The sequence below is a fragment of the Callorhinus ursinus genome, unplaced genomic scaffold, assembly GCF_003265705.2.
Source record: "Callorhinus ursinus isolate GAN/ISIS: 27379988/994484 unplaced genomic scaffold, GSC_fseal_2.0 scaffold34, whole genome shotgun sequence".
Taxonomy (NCBI): Eukaryota; Metazoa; Chordata; class Mammalia; order Carnivora; family Otariidae; genus Callorhinus; species Callorhinus ursinus.
Window position 1 is genome coordinate 1,263,698 of NW_027397096.1, and position 21,108 is coordinate 1,284,805.

At 44.5% G+C, this 21,108-nt stretch overlaps 2 protein-coding genes and 1 pseudogene across 3 annotated transcripts in view; 1 reads left to right on the forward strand and 2 right to left on the reverse strand.

Annotated features, from left to right (window-relative positions):
- The window catches only part of WDR81 (WD repeat domain 81), an 84,910-nt gene that overhangs the window by 58,407 nt on the left and 5,395 nt on the right, over nucleotides 1-21,108 (reverse strand). The gene's annotated exons all lie outside the window — the stretch shown is intronic.
- PRPF8 (pre-mRNA processing factor 8) overlaps nucleotides 1-21,108 on the forward strand; it is a 32,801-nt gene that overhangs the window by 10,916 nt on the left and 777 nt on the right. For both annotated transcript variants that reach the window (XM_025851020.2, XM_073879296.1), the window contains exons 25-41: nucleotides 11,867-12,114; nucleotides 12,348-12,527; nucleotides 12,735-12,870; nucleotides 12,985-13,154; nucleotides 13,302-13,431; nucleotides 13,552-13,698; nucleotides 13,896-14,056; nucleotides 14,365-14,556; nucleotides 14,949-15,186; nucleotides 15,323-15,451; nucleotides 16,940-17,053; nucleotides 17,135-17,308; nucleotides 17,604-17,797; nucleotides 18,535-18,774; nucleotides 18,873-19,014; nucleotides 20,685-20,825; nucleotides 20,969-21,108. In XM_025851020.2, the coding sequence (XP_025706805.1) occupies nucleotides 11,867-12,114; nucleotides 12,348-12,527; nucleotides 12,735-12,870; nucleotides 12,985-13,154; nucleotides 13,302-13,431; nucleotides 13,552-13,698; nucleotides 13,896-14,056; nucleotides 14,365-14,556; nucleotides 14,949-15,186; nucleotides 15,323-15,451; nucleotides 16,940-17,053; nucleotides 17,135-17,308; nucleotides 17,604-17,797; nucleotides 18,535-18,774; nucleotides 18,873-19,014; nucleotides 20,685-20,825; nucleotides 20,969-21,108 (2,876 nt within the window). The remainder of the gene's footprint in view (nucleotides 1-11,866; nucleotides 12,115-12,347; nucleotides 12,528-12,734; nucleotides 12,871-12,984; nucleotides 13,155-13,301; nucleotides 13,432-13,551; nucleotides 13,699-13,895; nucleotides 14,057-14,364; nucleotides 14,557-14,948; nucleotides 15,187-15,322; nucleotides 15,452-16,939; nucleotides 17,054-17,134; nucleotides 17,309-17,603; nucleotides 17,798-18,534; nucleotides 18,775-18,872; nucleotides 19,015-20,684; nucleotides 20,826-20,968) is intronic.
- Nucleotides 10,053-10,571, reverse strand: LOC141370380 (developmental pluripotency-associated protein 3-like; annotated as a pseudogene).

Here is a 21,108-nt window from a genome sequence, read left to right on the forward strand (position 1 = left end):
CTCAGTGTTTATTTTCCCTTTCAGTTGCTTCCAAAGGCCCAGCTGCCTTCAGCTGGAATTGAGAAAGAATAATCTGGGGATTTGTTAACTCTGTATACTTAAGTTTCCGTAAGGTTTAAAAAGCCACCCTGCTCTTCCTGCTGTCTTTCCATGCTGCCGTAATGGTGCACATAACGTCTTGGCTGACGCTCTGAAGAGCATCAGTAATGCCGAAAAGAGAGGGAAATGCCAGGTTCTTTTTAGGCTGTCCTCCAAACAATGCTTTTGTTAAGGATACATTTTCTTAGTTGTTTGTTTGTTTTAAGTAATCTCTACACCTAATTTGGGGCTCAAACTCCTGACCTCAAGATCAAGAGTTGTATGCTCTTCCAACTGAGTCATACAGGCGCCCATTATCTTAGTCTTTCTTACTTAAAATATCTCATGTTTTTTGGGGGGTGTAGTACAAGAGAAAAGTTTTTCTTTTTAGGTTGGTTTATTCCCTCCAGGGGCCAAATAATAAGAATTATATAACTCATTCAATCTATTGGTATTTGTTGATAACTACTGTGTTCAAGGCTCTGCACACACTACACGTAAGATAGAGTCTCTGCTCTTGTTGAGCTGGCCTACCTAGTTGGAGAGACAGATCCATGGACAAGAGAACTGTTAACAGGTTGTAGTGTTTGTAGAGCTGTGGTATTATTTGGGAATTTGTGAGAAGACTCAAGTTAATGACTCTAGCCCAGTCTGGGGGAGGGAGAGGAAAGACTTCCTGGAGGAAGTAACGTGATGAGGCAGGTGGGGGAGGGTATTCCTTCAGCCTTATGTCTGGAGAGGTAACTAGCATGATACGTGTGGGGCTATACAAGGTTCAGGTTTATTGATAGAGTATGGTTGTGGAGTTGGACTGTTAAGAAATAGGGGCTGGATAGATAAGCAAGAGCCAGATGCTGGAGGGTATTGCATGTCTTGTTAAGAATCCTGTGAGGGTCTTAGGTGTAGAAATGACCTTTCCAGATTTCTGTGTTAGGTGATTCACTCTTGTAGCTGTGGGGGGGATGGGTTTAGAGGAATGGGGTGGGAGATCAGGTTTGGGGACTTCTGAATTCCTGATGACAGTAATGAGAGCAGTGAGGAGATGGGAGCAGATTTGATAAGTAGTTAGCAGGGAAAGTCAGCAGAGCCTTATTTTGGTGGGATGCCAGAGGGAAAGGAAAATAACAGTTTTTGGCATGGCTGACTAAGTAGATATTGGCACTACCAACTGGAAGAGTACAGGAAGAAGAGCAGGTTTAGGAGGGGAGATAAATGGATTTAGTTTAGGATGTAACAAGTTTGAGGTTTCTGAGAACATCCAGCTGGAGGTGTTTGGCAGGCATCTATTTCTTCCATTCCAAGATAAGTATATATGTACGTGTGTGTGTTTCCCCCCTTAGTGATGCCTCTTAAATTGATGGTCTCTTAGATTTGCTGAAAAATTCTTTGAGCTTTAAGTTTTTGAGGGAGAAATGAGGTGAGAAGGAGCAGTGAGGGGTAATGTCGAGGCACCTATAGGATGTCCAAATGAGATATTTTACAGTCTGATGCTTGAAGAAGATATCTGGGTGGAAGATGTAGATTTAGGAGTCTGTCAGCATGAAGGTGGTGGTTTAAAGCTCAAGAGTGAGCAAGATTGTCCAGGTCAAGTGTAAGGAAAGAGAAGAGCAGAGGGATGAATTTGGAACCATAGGAAACACTGTTAGCAGCAGCGTGGCCAGACTGGGAGAATGCCGGGTCATCAGAGCCAAGGATGTCAGGAATTGGGGCGGGCATTTAACAGTGTCAGTTGCCTAAGAGTGTTTTAGTTAGATAAGGCCTGAAAAGTATCCATTGGATTTGGCAGTCAGGACGTCATTGGTGACCTTAGCAAGAGCTGTTTCAGAAATAGTGGGGATAGAAGCCAGATTGCAGTGGGTGAGGCTTTATGGGAAGTGAGGGAGTGGAGACAGCAAGGACTGGCAACTTGCCAGAGCTGGAGTAAGAGGAAGAAGGACATCAGGTGCCACCTAGAGGGAGATCTAAGTCAAGGTGGTATTCTTAAATGGGATTGATTTAAGGATGTTCCCATTAGGTAGGAGTCAGGGGCAGTTCAGAGTGCAGCAGACCAGTGTGGTAAGTGATGGAGCAGTGTTCCAAGAAGTTGAGTGTGGGGGTACAATAAAGGGCAAGCAGAGGGAAACATCTTCTGATCCTAAAAGAAAAGAGGTCTGGATAGGTGCGAATTAAAGTTGAGTGGGAAATTACAGTAAATCTCGAATTTTTCAGTTTTGCCTGGATTGGACTTGAGCACAAGGGTAAAGGTATTATAGGATTGTTGAAGAAACTGTGTTCCAGGTGGTTTTCAAGAAAACCAGGACAACTCTTGAGTGTGAGTTCTTCCCAGAAACACTTAGCTACTCAACGACAGGATGGGCAAAGTGGATACATCATAGCGGTGAGGTGATTCAGGATTGGGGTTTGCCAGAGGACTGTTGTGGAGTGGTAAGGGATTGGATGCAGGGGAATGCAGAATGCTCGCCCCTGTTGGGATCCTGGATTTGTTTTGGGGGGTGGGTGGGGGGTGGGAAGAGACCAGAAGAGGCCAAAGGCCTTGGAAGAAAGTGTAGGGATCAAAGGAGTAGATACGTGAGAGGTGAGAGCCTGAGTAGTATCAGAGGTGAGGGAAACAGTTTAGAAGCGGTTAGAAGCACAGGTTCTGTAGTCCAGTCAGGTTCAGATCACAGCTCTATCACATAGCTAGTGTGATTTTGGACATGTCACCCACTTTGGGCCTCAGTTCTCTCCATAAAGTGGGGATACTGATGATGGGGTGCCTGGCTGGCTCAGTTGGAAGCACATGCAACTCTTGATCTCAGGGTTGTGAATTTGAGCCCTGAGTTGGGTGTACAGATTACTTAATTAAACTTCTTAAAAAATGGGGAGGGGTCCCTCGGTGGCTCAGATGGTTGAGCATCTGCCTTTGGCTTAGGTTGTGATCTCAAGGTCCTGGGATTGAGCCCCTTGTCAGGCTCCCAGCTCAGCGGGGAATCTGCTTTTCCCTCTCCCCCTGCTTGTGGTCTGTCTCTCAGATGAATGAATAAGATCTTAAAGGGCATGGGGGCAGATACTGAGGGGCAGCTGGGTGGCTCAGTCAGTTAAGCTTCTGACTTGATTTTGGCTCAGGTCATGATCGCAGGGTTGTGAGATCAAGCCAGGGCTCCCCTCTCAGTGGGGAGTCTGCTTCTCTCTCTGTTTCCCTCAAAATTTTATAAAAACTGGGCATACTGAATGTGTTATCTAGCTCAGAGGGCTTTTGTGAGAATTAATGTATATAGTAAGTTATATTATTCAATAAATTGCTTAATAAACATTTACTGTCATTAATTACAGGGATCAGGAATTATGATCAGATAATAAAATACTGGAATTTATTTCCTGAGGTGTGGTTAGGTAAAGTACTTGGAATAAAATTTCTTGGTCTTCCAAGATTGATAATAGAGGGAAATATCCAGTAGGGTAAGAGATGGCTGGACCTTAAGGCCCTATTCTTGTCCTCTAAAATTTCCTTCTTCCTTGGACTCTTGGAATCATTGCTGCCACTGCCACTTTAGATCCTCTCGTCATTCTTGCTTTAGGTATAATGTAGCACACTAGCCCAAGCTTGGAGACAGGACCGTTCCCTTCAGTCCTAGTAGTGGTTATAAAATAAGGCTGGGACATTTAAGCAAGGTTTTGGTGAGGGCCAGGAATAACAGAAGGAAAACAGAGATGGATGTAGATAATCTGACTTATAAAGTGCAGCTTTCTTTCTTTTTTTTTTTTTTTTTTGAGATTATTTATTTATTTATTTGACAGAGATCGAGAGAGCACAAGCAGGGGGAGTGGCAGACAGAGGGAGAAGCAGGCTTTCCGCTGAGCAGGGAGCCTGACACGGGGCTCGATCCCAGAACCCTGGGATCATGACCTGAGCCAAAGGCAGACGCTCAACCATCTGAGCCACCAAGGCGCCCCAAGTGTAGCTTTCTTAGCTTCAGTTTCGGAAGGGCCTTACGGCTACCTTCCTGCTTGGTTGCCTGCCTTCCCACTGTGCTTCCCTCACCGGGGAGTCCCTTTTTGCATGTCCAGATGACTTGAAGTCTAAAGCCAGAGGGACAGGGGCGCCTGGGTGGAGCACTTGGGCAGCTCAGTTTGTTAGGCGTCCACCTTCAGCTCTAGTCATGTTCCTGGGGTCCTGGAATCGAGCCCCATGTCAGGCTCCGTGCTGGGCAGGGAGCATGCTTTCCCCCCACCCCCTGCACTTGTGCTCTCTCTCGCTATCTCTCTTTCTCTAAATATATATATTTTAAAGACTTTATTTTATTTATTTGACAGCACACACAGCAGGGGGATTGGCAGGCAGAGGGAGAAGTAGGTTCCCCGCAAAGCAGGGAGCCCGACGCGGGGCTTGATCCCAGGACCCTGGGATCCAAAGGCAGAGACCCAACCAACTGAGCCACCCAGGCGCCCCTAAATACTTTTTTTTTTTTTGAAGATTTTATTCATTTGAGAGAGAGAGAAGGGGGCTAGGGGCAGAGGGAGAGGGAGAAGCAGACTCCCCACTCAGCAGGAAGCCTGATGCGGGACTGGATCCCAGGACTCTGGGATCATGACCTGAGCCGAAGGCAACCGCTTAACCGACTGAGCCATCCAGGTGCCCTCTCTCTCTCTAAATGGATAAAAAAATCTTTTAAAAATGAAAAAGAAAATAAAGCCAGAGGGACAGACCTCAAGAGAACATCTGTACCTGGCAGTAGATGTATTTCTCTGTCTCTGTATTTCTCTCTCTCTCTCAGAACAAAACTTTGGGGGTTTTGTTTTGACTTCTATTTCACATTATTTATTTTTAGATTTAATTTTTTATTTTTTTTTATCTTTTATTTTTTTAAAAGATTTTATTTATCTGACAGAGAGACACAGAGAGGTAGGGAACACAAGCAGGGGGACTGGGAGAGGGAGAAACAGGCTTCCCACAGAGCAGGGAGCCTGATGCGGGGCTCGATCCCAGGACCCTGGGATCATGACCCGAGCCGGAGGCAGATGCTCAACCGACTGAGCCACCCAGGCACCCCTAGACTTAATTTTTTAGAACAATTTTCGATTTATAATAATTTGAGAGGAAGGGACAGAGATTTCTAATATACTCCCTGCCCCCACACATGCACAACCTCCCCCATTATCAACACCACTCACCAGAGTGGTACCTTCTTTACCAAGGATAAACCTACACCAACGTATCATAATCATCCAAAGGCCGTAGTTTACCGTCAGGTTCACTCTTGGTGGTGTATTTTCTGTGGGTTTGGACAAATGAAATTTTGTTAAGTCGTGTCTTTATTTTCATTCAGTTAAAAATATTTTCTAATTCTCCTTGAGAGTTTTTATTTCACCCATATGTTTTTTAGAAGTATGATATTTAATTTAAAAATATTTGAGGGGTTTCCAAATATTTTTGTTATTAGTTGCTAGTGTAATTCCATTACGGTCAGAAAACATACTTTGTATGATCTTAGTTTTTCCAAATGTCTTAAGACTTGTTCTGTGGTCTAGCATATAAGGTCTGTCTTGGTGACTGTCTCATGTATACTTGAAAAGAATCTGTATTCTTACTGTTGGGTAGTGTTTTATAGATGTCAGGTCAGATTGAATGATTGTGTTGTTCAAGTCTTTCTATATCCTTAATGATTTTTTTGTCTACTTCTATCAATTACTGAGAGAAGAGTCTTGGAAATCTCCAATTGTAGATTTATTTATTTCCTCTTTCATGTCCATCTCTTTTGTTTTGGGGTTGTTTTGTTTTGTTTTTGGAAGGGGTTGTTCAGAGACAGTTCACTTTATTAAAAGACATTCAAGGGCGCCTGGGTGGCTCGGTCGTTAAGCGTCCGCCTTCGGCTCAGGTCATGATCCCAGGGTCCTGGGATCGAGCCCCACATCGGGCTCCTTGCTCAGCAGGGAGGCCTGCTTCTCCCTCTCCCACTCCCCCTGCTTGTGTTTCCTCTCTCGCTGTCTCTCTCTCTCTCTCTGTCAAAATATGCATAAAAAATCTTTAAAAAAATAAAAATAAAAAAAATAAAAGACAGTCAAGCCTTGGGGCATGTGACTCAGTCTGTTAAGGGTCTGACTTCAGTTTAGGTCATGAACCCAGGGTCCTGGGATCAAGCCCCGTGTCAGGCTCCGCATTTAGCAGGGAGTCTGCTTGTCTCTCTTCTCCCTCTGCTGCCCCCCCCCCCCCCCCCCCGCCTTTGCCTCTTGCCTCCCCCGCCCCCCCTTGTGCTCCTGCATGTGCGCATATGCTCTAATAAATAAATAAGACATCCAGTCTTTTAGCGTAAAGCCACATGATGTTTTTCAAGAAAATTGTATTTTTTGAGCATGGAAGAATTTCTAAAGTTCAGAAATCTGGAATCTTTAAAATATTTAGAAAAAATTACCCACATAACAGTTAGGTTGTAATTGTATAAAAAGGCAGGACGTTTTGTTGAATATGACTGAAAGTTGGGCAAAATATAGTTGGCTTGCAGATGGAAAACCAACAAGAATTCATCCAAGCTATTAGCAGGCTTAGGGGAGTGGGGGGCCATTTCACTGATACCAAAATGCAAACTGACAAGCATTTTGTCCAAGGAGCAGTGAACCTGAATACAGGTGATGACCAAGGGAGTGTGCCAAATGGAGTGCTATGTCATGTACCTCAAGAGACTGCTAGGGTTAGAACTGGACTTTGTAACTGGTAAACACAAATATACCACTACTGTTTGTTTAAGATTTTATTTATTTATTTGACAGAGACAGCGAGAGAGGGAACACAAGCAGGGGGAGTGGGAGAGGGAGAAGTAGGCTTCTGCTGAGCAGGGAGCCTGGTGTGGGGCTCGATCCAAGAACCCTGGGATCATGACCTGAGCCGAAGGTAGACGCTTAATGACTGAGCCACCCAGGCCCCCCATGGTTTTTGTTTGTTTGTTTGCTTGCTTGCTTACTTGCTTGCTTTGAAAGATTTTATTTATTTTAGAGAGAACACAAGTGGTGGTGGGGGGGAGAAGCAGTCTCCCCACTAAGCAAGGAGCCCAACACAGGGTTAGATCCCAGGACCTTGGGATCATGACCTTAGCCAAAGGCAGCCTTGTAACAGACTGAGCCACCTAGGCACCCCTGCAAAGACACTTTTTTTAAAACGATTTTATTTATTTGAGAGAGAGCATACTAGCGGGGGGAGGGGCAGAGGGAGAGGGAGAAACAGGCTCCCTGCTGAGCAAGGAGCCCAACTTGGGGCTTGATCCCAGGACCCTGGGATCATGACCTGAGCTGAAGGCAGACACTTAACGACTGAGCCACCCAGGCACCTCGGGTTTTTTTTTTGTGTTGTTTTTTTTAAGTAATCTCTGCACCAAGCATAGGGCTTGAATTCATATGCTCCACCAGCTGAGCCAGCCAGGTACCCTGGGTGGGTTTTTTGTTTTGTTTGATTTAGTTTCACTCTTTGCTTAGTAACTACCTGAATTTTTTTGTTTTTTGGGGTGTTTTTTTGGTTGCTCTCTACATCTCTGACTTACTACAGTCTCTACTGTGCCCATTAGTCTACTACTAAGATCACTTTGCATGTAGTACGAGAACCTTACAACACTGTACTTCCATTTCCCCCCTCTCTTTGTAGAATTTTTTCATATGTTTTAACTGTACCTGTATTATAAATACAATAATAGTTTGTTACTAATTTTGCTCTAAATAGCCTTTATCTTTTATAAAAATTACAAAATGAGCAAAAATATCTTTTACATTTTACTCACATACTTTATCTGGTTTTCTCCATTACTTCGTGTAGATCCAGATTTCTGTCTAGTGTTTTCATTCTGCTTAAAGAATTTCCTTTAACATTTCTTGTAGTAACAGTCTATTGGCAGGGAATACACTCTGCTTTTGTTTGTCTGAAAAAGTGTTTACTTTGCCTTCATTTTTATTAACGTAAACTGTTACTTTTTTTTGCAATTTTACAATGTTATTAATTCCATTAGTGTATTTTTTTTTTATTTCAGATACTGTAATTTTTATCTCTAGATGTTCTGTCTGGGTACTTAGTATCTTTTCTCCCCTTACTGTGTTCATATTTTTCTTTATATATTTGGGTACTTAGTATCTTTTCTCCCCTTACTGTGTTCATGTTTTTCTTTATATATTCAAGCATAATTACAAGATTTGTTAAATAGCTGTTGTAAGGACCTTGTTTACTGATTTCATTATTTGTGTTATTGCTAGGTCTGTTTCTGTTGATTGAGTTTTTTCTGATTATGGATAATTCATTCCTATTTTTTTTTGCATGAATGGTAATTTTTTATTACATGCTAGAAATTTTGAGTTTTACATTATAGGTTTTGTTATGTTTTGTTAAAAATTGTGTTATGTGCAGTTCAGTAACTTGTGGATTAGTTTGATCCTTTTAGGACTTGCTTTTAAGCTTGGTTATGGCAAATCTATAGCACCCTTTGTTCTGGAGTTAATGTACCTCCATTGCTAGGTTGATAACTTTCTTGGGGCTCTACCCAATTCCCATGTATGACAAGGTCTCTCTACTCTAGTAGGTAGGAACACAAACTGTTGGCAACCTTCTATGACCTGTGGGACTTGTTTAGCTTTCTGATCTGTGGCGTTCTTTTTTATTATTATCATTTAAATTCAATTAGCCGACATAAAATACATCATTAGTTTCAGGCGTAGAGTTCAGTTAATCATCAGTTGTCTGTAACACCCAGTGCTCCTCACATCCAGTGCCATCCTTAATGCCCATCACCCAGTTACCTCATCCCCCTACCCAGTTTGTTCCCTAGAGTTAAGAGTCTCTGGGTGTTCTTCTAGACCTTGAGTTTTACTGCATACAGATTGGTGCTCAGCCAAAAGATCCCTTCATGGATCTCCAGAAATCGCTTTCTGAGAACTTGCTTCTCTCTAGTACTTGTACCCCACAAATTCTAGCTGCCTTGGCCTCCTGAATTCTAATCTGTGTCTCTTCAATTCATTGAGACTGTTGGACTTTGTTTCCGTTACCCTTCCATGTGTATGGTGCAGCTGGGAAACTGCCAGTAGGCAGGAAGCTGGGGCATTTGTGGGGCTCACTTCATTTGTTTGCTTTTTCTCAAGGGTCATGGTCTGTGTTGCCTATTTGTCAGTTGTCTGAAGATACTGTTTTATGTATTTTGCTTAGTTTTGTAGTTCTTTATGGCGGAAGGTAATTTCTGTGGCCCCATTAGTTTTCATTCCCTCTATTAATTTCTAGTAGTTTTTCTCATCCCTTTTCCTCCTCTGCCCACCCCAGATTACTTAACTATATTTGCTCTTTTTTTTAAGAGGTATTCAGATAAGTCAGTTTTAATTAGATCCTATACACACATTTGCTACTAAAAATCAAAATAGCACAAAAAAATTTTATTAAAATTTTTGAAAACCACAAAATCTAACACATCTGCCCTAATCTTGCTCTAACCAAACCACCCAAAGTTTCCTGTGTATTCCTTCTGCACAAGTTATTTGGCTTCCAATTTTTGAGGTTAGGTCTTGTCTTAATGACTTCAGGCCTCTCAAACACACAGGCAACACTCAAAACGTATTAGTGCTTCCTTAGGTCAAATCAAAAGGTGGACGTGTACTGAAGTCATTCAAATGCAAACTACAGGATTCCTCACAAATTACTGGTTTGAAGGTAGAAAAGATATAAAAAGGAAGACTTTATAGTATCATAGATTACCAAAATATTATAGTTTGCCCTAACATAGAGCAGCTTTCCCAGGCTGCTGCAAAATGATCCTAAAATCACTAAGAAACCGTACAAGAATAAAGTTTATGGGGGCGCCTGGGTGGCTCAGTCTTTACACATCAGCCTTCGGCTCAGGTCATGATCCCAGGGTCCTGGGATTGAGCCCCACATCAGGCTCCCTGCTCAGCGGGAGGCCTGCTTCTCCCTCTCCCACTTCCCCTGCTTGCGTTCCCTCTCTTGCTGTGTCTCTGTCAAATAAATAAATAAAATCTTAAAAAAAAAAATAAAGTTTATGTTTACATTGGCTCTACATCATAATTATTCTTCATGCTGGTTTCCTCAGAAAGATCTTCATGATAAAGGCAGTAATGACAGTGACATCTAAATCTTTCTACTCTTGATACACCCTCCTCAGCTTCCTTCTGCTGTAGATCTTTGTGAAGCTGGGACCCCGGGCTGAGGTTCGCTGGTACTGAATCCTTCGAATCATCCTTGCCATCCTTTCTTTCCGAGCGGTTAACAAAGTCCTTACTCCAGTCCTCCTCCCGCTGGTGCTAAGGATGCGCTCAACGAGCCCCTGTGGTTTCTTCTCTCTGTCCTGCTGCTGGGGTGGATATTCTGGTAGAGGGGAAGGGAGTTTGATACTAGAGTCGAGAGTGAGTTTACCAGGGTTCTTTGTTAATACTTCGGAGATAGTTTGAGAGGCACCCGAGCCTTCCTGAGACTTCTCTTCACTGGGCATCTGAGATGATCCCAGGTCCCAGGTTGGGTAAAGCTGCTTCGGTGAATCCATTGGAAGCCTGGTCACAGACGGAAGCTCCTCCTAGATCTTCGGGGTCCACTGGGAGGTGATGCTCAAGACTCAACTTGCTACGAAGTACCCTGGAAGGAACTTTATAGCCCAGAAGGAGCGAGAAAAACCCAAACTGGGGTTTGGGCAAGAGAAAGAACAAACCTCAAAGTTCCCATCGGGTTTCCCCTTAAAACTACCACTATATTTGCTCTTATTTTAAGTGCTTATATTGCCTTAATTGATTTTTTTTTTGAGATTAAATTCACACTTTAAAAATATACAATTCAATGGTTTTCAGTATGTGTAACCATCACCACTATCTAATTCTAGAACATTTTCATCACCCCCAACAGAAACCCTGTACCCATGAACAGTCATTCACTCCCCATTGTTCCCCCTACATCTAGCTCCTGGCAATCATGAATCTTGTTTCTGTCTATATGATTTTGCCTAGTCTGGACATTTCATATAAACGGAATTGTGCAATATGTGACTTTATTGCCTGGTTTCCTTTTTTTAAAGATTGATTTATTTTAGAGCGAGAGCACGTGTGTGCGAGTAGGGGGTGGGGCAGACCAGGAGAGAATATCTTAAGACTCCCCACTGAGCATGGAGCCCAACGCAGGGCTCAATCTCAGGACCCTGAGAGTATTATCTGAGCCAAAACCAGGAGTCAGATGCTTAACTGACTGTGCCACCCAGGCGTCCCTGTCTGGTTTCTTTCACCTAACATGTTTTAAAGATTCATCTGTGTTGTAGCATGTATCAATACTTGAACCTTTTCATTTATGAGTAATATTCTTTTATATGGATATACCACATTTTGTTTAGTCATTTGTCAGTTGATGGACACTTCGGTTTTTTCCCCCACTTTTTGGCTATTACAAATAATGCTGTTGTGAACATTTGTGTACACATCTTTGTGTGGACATATGTTTTCATTTCTTTTGGGTATATACTTAGGAATAGAATTGCTGGATCATATGGTAACTATGTTTAACCTTTTGAGGTGATTCAACCATTGTACCATTTCACATTCCCACCAGCAGTACATGAGTGTTCCATTTTCTTCACAAACTTGCCAGCAGTTGTCACTGCTTTATAGCCATTCCTGTGGGTGTTAAATAGTATCTCATAGTAGTTTTGATTTATATATACTTTCCTAATGACATTGAGCTCAAATTTTCCTTGAGAACTAGGGAGAATTTAATTAACTGGATCAAGTAGTCCCTGCCACCACCCCCTGCTGCCCCGCATAGCTCACGTATAATTTACTTTCTCCCCACTTTTTTCAGATTGTGAATAAGTGGAACACAGCTCTTATAGGCCTTATGACATACTTTCGGGAGGCGGTGGTGAACACCCAGGAGCTCCTGGACTTGCTAGTGAAGTGTGAGAATAAGATCCAGACACGTATCAAGATTGGCCTCAACTCCAAGATGCCCAGTCGGTTCCCTCCTGTTGTGTTCTATACCCCTAAGGAGTTGGGTGGACTCGGCATGCTCTCAATGGGCCATGTGCTCATCCCCCAGTCTGACCTCAGGTAGGACTTGGTTGAAAATCTTGCTACGGGTGCCTGGCTGCCTCAGTTGGAAGAGCATGCAACTCTTCATCTCCTGGTCATGAGTTTGAGCCCCATGTTGGGTGTAGAGATGACTTAAATAAATAAACAAAAAAACTTTTTAAAAAAAGGGAAAAAAAATCTTGCTAGACCCTATTTCTTTACTTTTAGGTTTTATTTTATTTTTTTTCTAAACTTGGTTGTGCCCCAAACAGGTGGTCCAAGCAGACAGATGTAGGTATCACACACTTTCGTTCAGGAATGAGCCATGAAGAAGACCAACTGATTCCCAACTTATACCGCTACATACAGCCATGGGAGAGCGAGTTCATTGATTCTCAGCGGGTCTGGGCTGAGTATGCACTGAAGAGACAAGAGGCCATTGCTCAGAACAGGTACACATCCAGGAAGGCATAGCAGTCCCGTCAGGAGTGTGGAGGGGTGATCTTTGAGCCTCGCATGGAGGTCAGGAGCAGAGCATGCCATATTTTTATGGAGACAAGGAAGTACATTCTACATCTGACCTGTTTGCCCTTGGCCAAGCGGGGAATGCTAAACTCTCTGTGAACACATGCTTGACTTAGATCTTTTCTCTTTGACAGACGACTGACCTTAGAAGATCTAGAAGATTCATGGGATCGTGGCATTCCTCGAATCAACACCCTCTTCCAGAAGGACCGGCACACATTGGCTTATGATAAGGGCTGGCGTGTTCGAACTGACTTTAAGCAGTACCAGGTACATGGAGGGGATGGTAGAGATTTTCCCTGAATTAAAAGAATCCGTGGTCCGTGCCAGGAATCTGGGGCAGTAGGCACCCAGAAGCTTGATGGTACCTGCCTTGCCATCTAGGTTTTGAAGCAGAACCCTTTCTGGTGGACACATCAGCGGCATGATGGGAAGCTCTGGAACCTGAACAACTACCGTACAGACATGATCCAGGCCCTGGGTGGTGTTGAAGGCATTCTGGAACACACACTCTTCAAGGGCACTTACTTCCCTACTTGGGAGGGGCTTTTCTGGTGAGGATTCTCTTCTCGCCTTACAGTAACCTTTCACAACCCTCTGAGTTCAACCCTTGTGTGCTTTTTGTTCTCCTCTGGTGTTTACCAGAGAGCAGTGCTCTGGGAGATGGCAGGGCCTCACTTTAACTGGCCTCTTCTTCCCAGGGAAAAGGCCAGTGGTTTTGAGGAATCTATGAAGTGGAAGAAGCTAACTAATGCTCAGCGATCAGGATTGAACCAGATTCCCAATCGTAGATTCACCCTCTGGTGGTCCCCAACCATCAACCGAGCCAACGTGAGTGTGATTGCTAGATCTGGGAGACGGGAAGCTAAAAGCAAGTGTTCCTACTTCCTAAATTATGTCCTAAGAACCAAAGTCTCTTGACCTCTGGTGTCCCTCTCTATTTCCTGTCAGGTATATGTAGGCTTTCAGGTGCAGCTGGATCTGACGGGTATCTTCATGCATGGCAAGATCCCCACACTGAAGATCTCTCTTATCCAGATCTTCCGAGCTCACTTATGGCAGAAGATCCACGAGAGCATTGTGATGGACTTGTGCCAGGTGGGCCAGAATTGAGGGGAGAGGGGACCACCAGAAGTCAGGTCAGCTTACTCTGGCATATGGGAAATCCCCCCCTGGCAGCACTGAGGATGAGACTTGCATTGTGGTGCCAGGTGCCACATTATCTGAAATTCTGCAAGCCCTCGTTTCTAGTGGGCTTCCATAAACAGTCATAACCTTTCTACCTTTGCCTCCAGGTGTTTGATCAGGAACTGGATGCACTAGAGATTGAGACAGTACAAAAGGAGACAATTCACCCGCGAAAGTCCTATAAGATGAATTCTTCCTGTGCAGATATCCTGCTGTTTGCTTCCTATAAGTGGAATGTCTCTCGGCCCTCATTGCTGGCCGACTCCAAGTAAGTGCCTTATAACCAAGCCCTAGGCACTCAGGAAGCTTGGTTTTACTGTTCTTCTGGCAGTGGTATTTCAGGAATTGTTCCTCTCTGCTTTTCTTTCTAATTTGGGTCCAGTGCCATCCCTGGATCCTGTCAACACCCTCAAAGGTCTGCTGATTCTCTGGGTGAGGGGCTTGCTGATCGGAACAGGCAGAGGGATTAGGAATTTTGAGGTTTAGATATAGTGATTGAGAGTTCATGTGGTTCTGAAACATTGGTGATATTGGTGGCTTCTTGGAAGTGTGGGTTCCTGACCTCTCTACCCACAGGGATGTGATGGATAGTACCACTACTCAGAAGTATTGGATTGATATCCAGTTGCGCTGGGGGGACTATGATTCCCATGACATTGAACGCTACGCCCGGGCCAAGTTCCTGGACTACACCACAGACAACATGAGTATCTACCCTTCGCCCACTGGTGTGCTCATTGCCATTGACCTGGCATATAATCTGCACAGGTAAGTTGGTGCTCGGAAGCTTTTCTATCAGCTCCATACTTTCTTTATTAATTTTATTTATTTTTTAAGTAAATTACAGCCAATGTGGGGCTTGAACTCAAGATTCTGATGTCACAGAGAATTGTACACAGAGGCAAGGAAGAAAAAGTCAATGACCCTGAAAAAGAAAGTGCCGCCTTGGCAAAGTAAAATACACATGTACATTAAAGTATGGGGCCAATTTGGGTGCCTGCTGCCACACTCAGAGTATGTACATGTGATGTTTAGTGTACCTGAGGAGACACTTGTCTGCCTGGCCAGCAGTCTTGCCTTTCTCTCTAGGGTTCCATTTTACCTTGTTCCTGGGGCTGCCAGCCTGGTCTTCACTCTTCTTGCCTCTTCTATTCCCATAGTGCCTATGGAAACTGGTTCCCAGGCAGCAAGCCTCTCATACAGCAGGCCATGGCCAAGATCATGAAGGCAAACCCTGCCTTGTATGTGTTACGTGAACGGATCCGCAAGGGCCTACAGCTCTATTCGTCTGAGCCCACTGAGCCCTATCTGTCCTCTCAGAATTATGGTGAGCTCTTCTCCAACCAGATTATCTGGTTTGTGGATGACACTAATGTCTACAGAGTGACTATCCACAAGGTGAGAATTAGAAGCAATGTAGAGATGTGGGGCTCAGTATATGCCTATGGGAGGGTGATGAGGCAAATGTGTACATACGGGGTGAAGGCACAATGGTTGTGTCTAGGCCATGCTAACTGATGTAATCATTCTTTAGACCTTTGAGGGGAACTTGACCACCAAACCCATCAACGGGGCCATCTTCATCTTCAATCCACGCACAGGTCAGCTGTTCCTCAAGATAATCCACACATCTGTGTGGGCTGGACAGAAGCGTTTGGGGCAGGTGAGCCAGTTAAAGGACAGAGAAGCTGTAAACTTTTTCTGCCTCTTACTGCCCCTTTTTCTTTGGGGGGTGTATGTAAGAGACAGTGGGTGGAGGTAGGAGACATCTTCCTGTTCTCTCTGAGGGATTAAGGGTATCTCATTTCAACCTTTTCCCTGAGTTACTTAATTTGAGAAGTTCTCTCCTATAGGGGGCCCAGCAGTGTGTGAGGTCCTTCGTTACCTACAGTTGGTCTCTCTGTTTCTTGACTCTCCCATCTTTAACCTGTCTTGAACGAGACGACCAAAAGTCACCTTTCTAAAGGGAACAAATGTTCTTAAAACATCACTTTTACCTAATTTCTACCTCTAAGCCTTTGGTAGCCCATTTCTTCTTGATGAATTAACTCTTCTTTGTCTTCCTAGACACTTAATATCTGGCTGGGTTTTAACCTGTCCAACCACGGTTTCTCTTCCTTTAAAACCTGTTTCTTGGGCACTTGGGTGGCTCAGTCGGTTGAGCGTCGGGCTTCGGCTCAGGTCATGATCCCACAGGCCTGGGATGGAGCCTGAGTCTATCGGGCTCCCTGCTCAGCGGGGAGTCTGCTTCTCCTTCACCCTCTTCCCCCCCCCCCACTTATGCATGCATGCTCTCTAATTAATTAATTAATTAAAAACTCCTGTTTCCAGGGACACCTGGGTGGCTCAGTCGGTGAAGCATCTGCCTTTGGCTCAGATCATGGTCCCAGGGTGCTAGGATCAAGTCCCGCATCGGGCTCCCTGCTCAGCGGGGAGTTTGCTTCTCCCTCTCCCTCTGCTGCACTCTCTCTCTCTAACAAAAAGTAAATACTTAATCTTACAAACAATCTGGTATCCTACTATCCCCATAGTCTGTTGCATTCATTTCCACTTCTGTGGCTTTGCTTATATAGCTTCTTTCTAGAATGAACTCCCTTCTTTCCTCTCTTATTCACAGTCTTACTTGTTCCTTAAGACGTTTTTCTTTGTGCAGTGGGGCGCCTGGGTGGCTCAGTCGGTTAAGCATCCGACTCTTGATTTCGGCTCAGGTTGTGATCTCAGGGTTGTGGGATCGAGCCCTCTCATCCAGCTCCGCACTGAGTGCGGAGTCCGCTTGAGATTCTTTTTCCCCTCTGCCCCTCCCTTCACTTGTGTGCGTGCATGCTCTCTCTCTCTCTCTAAATAAATAAAGTCTTCCTGTTTCTTTATGTAGCTTTTTATGATCTTTAGCCTCAATTTATTTTGTCTCTGACATGTAATTAAATACCGGTTTGTGGTACATCTTATATGACTTTTCTTTGGCCAGCTAGGTTGAAAAAGCCTTTTGGGCAAGGCCATTTGACACTTTTTTTGCATCCCTAAAGTACCCAACATTCAATAGCAGTGCACAACAGAAACGTAGGTTGATTATTTCAAGACTAGGATCTTTTGTTCTAGTTGACCTTGAGATGGTAGAAACTCAATTTCTGTTTCCTCCCCTCTTGCTTTTTAGTTGGCTAAATGGAAGACAGCTGAGGAAGTGGCTGCCCTCATCCGATCTCTGCCTGTGGAGGAGCAGCCCAAGCAGATCATTGTCACCAGGAAGGGCATGCTGGACCCATTGGAGGTGAGAGGTGGGTGAGGTAGAAGAGAGGAGGGCTGAGACCTGCAGGCTCTGTTTCTAATCTTGGACTTGATCTTGTTTCAGGTGCACTTGCTAGACTTTCCCAATATTGTGATCAAAGGATCAGAGCTCCAGCTACCTTTCCAGGCTTGTCTCAAGGTGGAAAAGTTTGGGGACCTCATCCTTAAAGCCACTGAACCCCAGATGGTTCTCTTTAATCTCTACGATGACTGGCTCAAGACTATCTCATCCTACACGGTATGAAACCCTAACAAAGAGGGTCACTAAGAGGAGTGGGTCTGGGGCTGTGAGACAATCCTGTTCTTCCTTAGCTTTTTCCCAGGTCCCCTGTGAGGTCATTTTCACATCTTCAACCTGTGGATGAGATAGCAGCTCTATGCTCTGTGTATAAAGTTGACAGGGGGAGCAGGAGAGGCTGCATCTTAGAGGTTGAAATCAATTCCTGGGTTCCTTGAAAGGATAGAATCGAGGAAAGGGGGAGGACATCTAGTGGCTGACCCCCTGCCCCCCTTGCTGCCATATCTCTTCTCAGGCTTTCTCCCGCCTCATCCTGATTCTGCGTGCCCTGCATGTGAACAATGACCGGGCGAAGGTGATCCTGAAGCCAGACAAGACTACTATTACAGAACCACACCACATCTGGCCCACTCTGACTGACGAGGAGTGGATCAAGGTGGAGGTGCAGCTAAAAGATCTTATCTTGGCTGACTACGGCAAGAAAAACAAGTGAGCAATGGTGGTGGGGAGACAGATGGAAGATCCTAAAAGGATGAAATGAATGGTTTAGTATATGGTTTCTGGGTTTTTTGGAAACATTTAGGTTCAGAAATTTCTCAAGGAATTGTTCTGGGGATGCCTATAGAAAAGAGGTAGGCAATGTCTTCAGATAATGTAGAAAATGTCTGTGTTTCAGGGCTTCAGTCTGATTCTTGGGCATTTTTTCATGTTGCCATTTTGAGCAGGGCATTTCTTTACTGACCATACATTACAGGAAGTTTTAACATCCCGGATCCCCAGGTACCATTGCTAGCAGCACACACACACCCCTTCCTTCCCCCTCCCTGTCATTGTGACAACCAAAAATAAAAATGTCCATAGATTTCCAGGTACGCCTAGGGTGACTAACAGTACTAGCTGTGGTTGAGAACATGTTCTAAGGGTTTCTCTTTTTGAGAATTGTCTTATAAACCAGGGCATTTGTGTCAAAGAAAAGAGGAATGTCTGGCTACTGAGCAGGTTTCAGCATGGCTGAAAGGTGTACATGCACAGAGCCATCCTGGGCTGTGATAAATCTTACCGGTATTAGTACGTGTCCACGTCACACTTCCTTTACAAATGCCACTTGAGGATTGTCAGGAGTAAGGGTCTGGGGTCCCTTGTCTTACCAAGTTACACTCTTGCCTTTGGGATAGAACTGACTGAGGGGAAGGGATCTTGTGGTGTGATCCATGCTGTCCCCACAGTGTGAATGTGGCATCACTGACACAGTCAGAAATTCGAGACATCATCCTGGGTATGGAGATCTCGGCACCGTCACAGCAGCGGCAGCAGATAGCAGAGATTGAGAAGCAGACCAAGGAACAGTCACAACTGACAGCAACACAGACTCGTACTGTCAACAAGCATGGCGATGAGATCATTACTTCTACCACCAGCAACTATGAGACCCAGACTTTCTCCTCTAAGACTGAATGGAGGGTTAGGTACTATAAGGGACGGGAGGGGTTAGGGATGGCAAAGCCTACTTATACTACCTGCGGTGCTAGGCCAGAGAAATGCTGACATTCCCCACCGTTTTTAGGGCCATCTCTGCTGCCAACCTTCACCTAAGGACCAATCATATCTATGTTTCATCTGATGACATCAAGGAGACCGGTTATACCTATATCCTTCCCAAGAATGTGCTTAAGAAGTTTATCTGCATATCTGACCTTCGAGCCCAAGTGAGTAAGTGTGCTCAACTAGTCCATAGTGTGTGCCCAGCATTTTATGTGCCTAAAACTCACCTGAGATTGCTTGGAACTTAAGGTGCTGGTTTCAGGATTCACGGATGAATAAATATATATATACATTAAGAATGGCCAAGGGGCGCCTGGGTGGCTCAGTTGGTTGGGCATCTGCCTTCAACTCGGGTCATGATCCCAGAGTTCCGGGATCGAGCCCTGCTTTGGGCTCCCTGCTCGGCGGGGAGTCTGCTTCTCCCTCTGCCCCTCACCCCACTCGTGTTCTCTCTCTTTCACTCTGTTTCCCTCTCAAATTAAAAAAGAATGGCTGGAACAGCAGGAAAGGTTTTGGCTCTCATCAAATATTAAAACATTATAAAGCTATGGCAATTAAGAAAATGATCCAAAAGTTACTGGAAGAGGATAGCATATAATCAGCAACAGATTCATGTGGATATAATAAATGTGTATCAGATCTGTAGGATTAAGGATGCCTTATCATACTGAAACAATCAGAACCCTGCCTCACAACATAAAGAAAATAAAATGTGGGCGCCTGGGTGGCTCAGTTGGTTTAAGCGACTGCCTTCGGCTCAGGTCATGACCCCAGGGTCCTGGGATCGAGTCCCACATCAGGCTCCCCCTGCTCTGCGGGGAGCCTGCTTCTCCCTCTGCCTCTGCCTGCCGCTCCCCCTGCTTGTGCTCTCTCTCTCTCTCTGTCAAATAAATAAAATCTTTAAAAAAAATAAAATAAAATGCATGTAAAGATCTGCATGTAAAATACTAAGCTGTAGAGTATCACAACACTAAGGATAGCCTTCTTAAGACATAAAACCCAAAACCATAATCAAAATTAATAACTTGTGTATGACAAAGATGTACTAAAAACAAGAAGAAAATATTTGCATAATTCTAAAAAAAGATGGATTAGAATCTAGAATAGGGAATTATCAAAAGTTGATTTAAAAACATAACTGGGGCGTCTGGGTGGCTCAGTCGGTTAAGCATCTGCCTTGGGCTCAGGTCATGATCCCGGGGCAAGTCCCACATTGGGCTCTTTGCTCAGCAGGGAGCCTGCTTCTCCCTCTGCCTGCGGCTCCCCTTGCTTGTGCTCTCGTTCTCTGACAAATAAAATCTTTAAAAAAAAATCTGAAGGTAGTTCAGAAAAGGAACTACAGATGGCAAATGAAAAGATGCTCAACTTTACAGGTAATCAGGGAATTCATATTGTATAAAACACCCAATTTGTGGCCTCAGGTTGGTGAATTTGAAAAGATTGTTGATACCCTGTGTTGTGAGGAACACAGGTCCTCTTACTTTGTTGATGGCAGTGTAAAATTTAAAATACCACCTAGTGGTGGATTTCAAGATGTGTTCAGCTTGTGAAAATTCATGAGCCATGTGTTGGTGTGCTCACTCATTTATGGATACTATACAGATTATACTGTGCAGATTCCTGGACCCCAGTTGAGATTCTGATGTGGTAAGTCTGAGATGAGGTCCATGTTTGCGTTTTTAACAGCCACCCCAGGTGATCCTGATGCAAGAGATTCTGACCACATTCTGACCTATTCTTTGTTCTTGGGGAAGGGAACAAAACATTGGGCTAACAGCCCAGAGTCTAGAGTGGCACTAAGAATCATTTTGGTTCTTGACCCCCTTGTTTCCAGATTGCAGGATACTTGTATGGGGTGAGCCCACCAGATAACCCCCAGGTGAAGGAGATCCGCTGCATTGTGATGGTACCACAGTGGGGCACTCACCAAACCGTGCACCTGCCTGGCCAGCTGCCCCAGCATGAGTACCTCAAGGTCAGTGGAGGTGTGGGAGGATGGGGGCTTTCTTCTGTCAGAGTGGTGGAGGGAAGGCAGCCATGTTAACTCTCATGGAGGTGATTCCTATCTGCAGATGGGGGTAGGGCTTCAAATAGCTTTTCACCTCTCTTTGCGTATAGGAGATGGAACCCTTAGGATGGATCCACACTCAGCCCAATGAATCCCCCCAGCTGTCACCCCAAGATGTCACCACCCATGCTAAGATCATGGCTGACAACCCGTCTTGGGATGGTGAGAAGACCATTATCATCACCTGCAG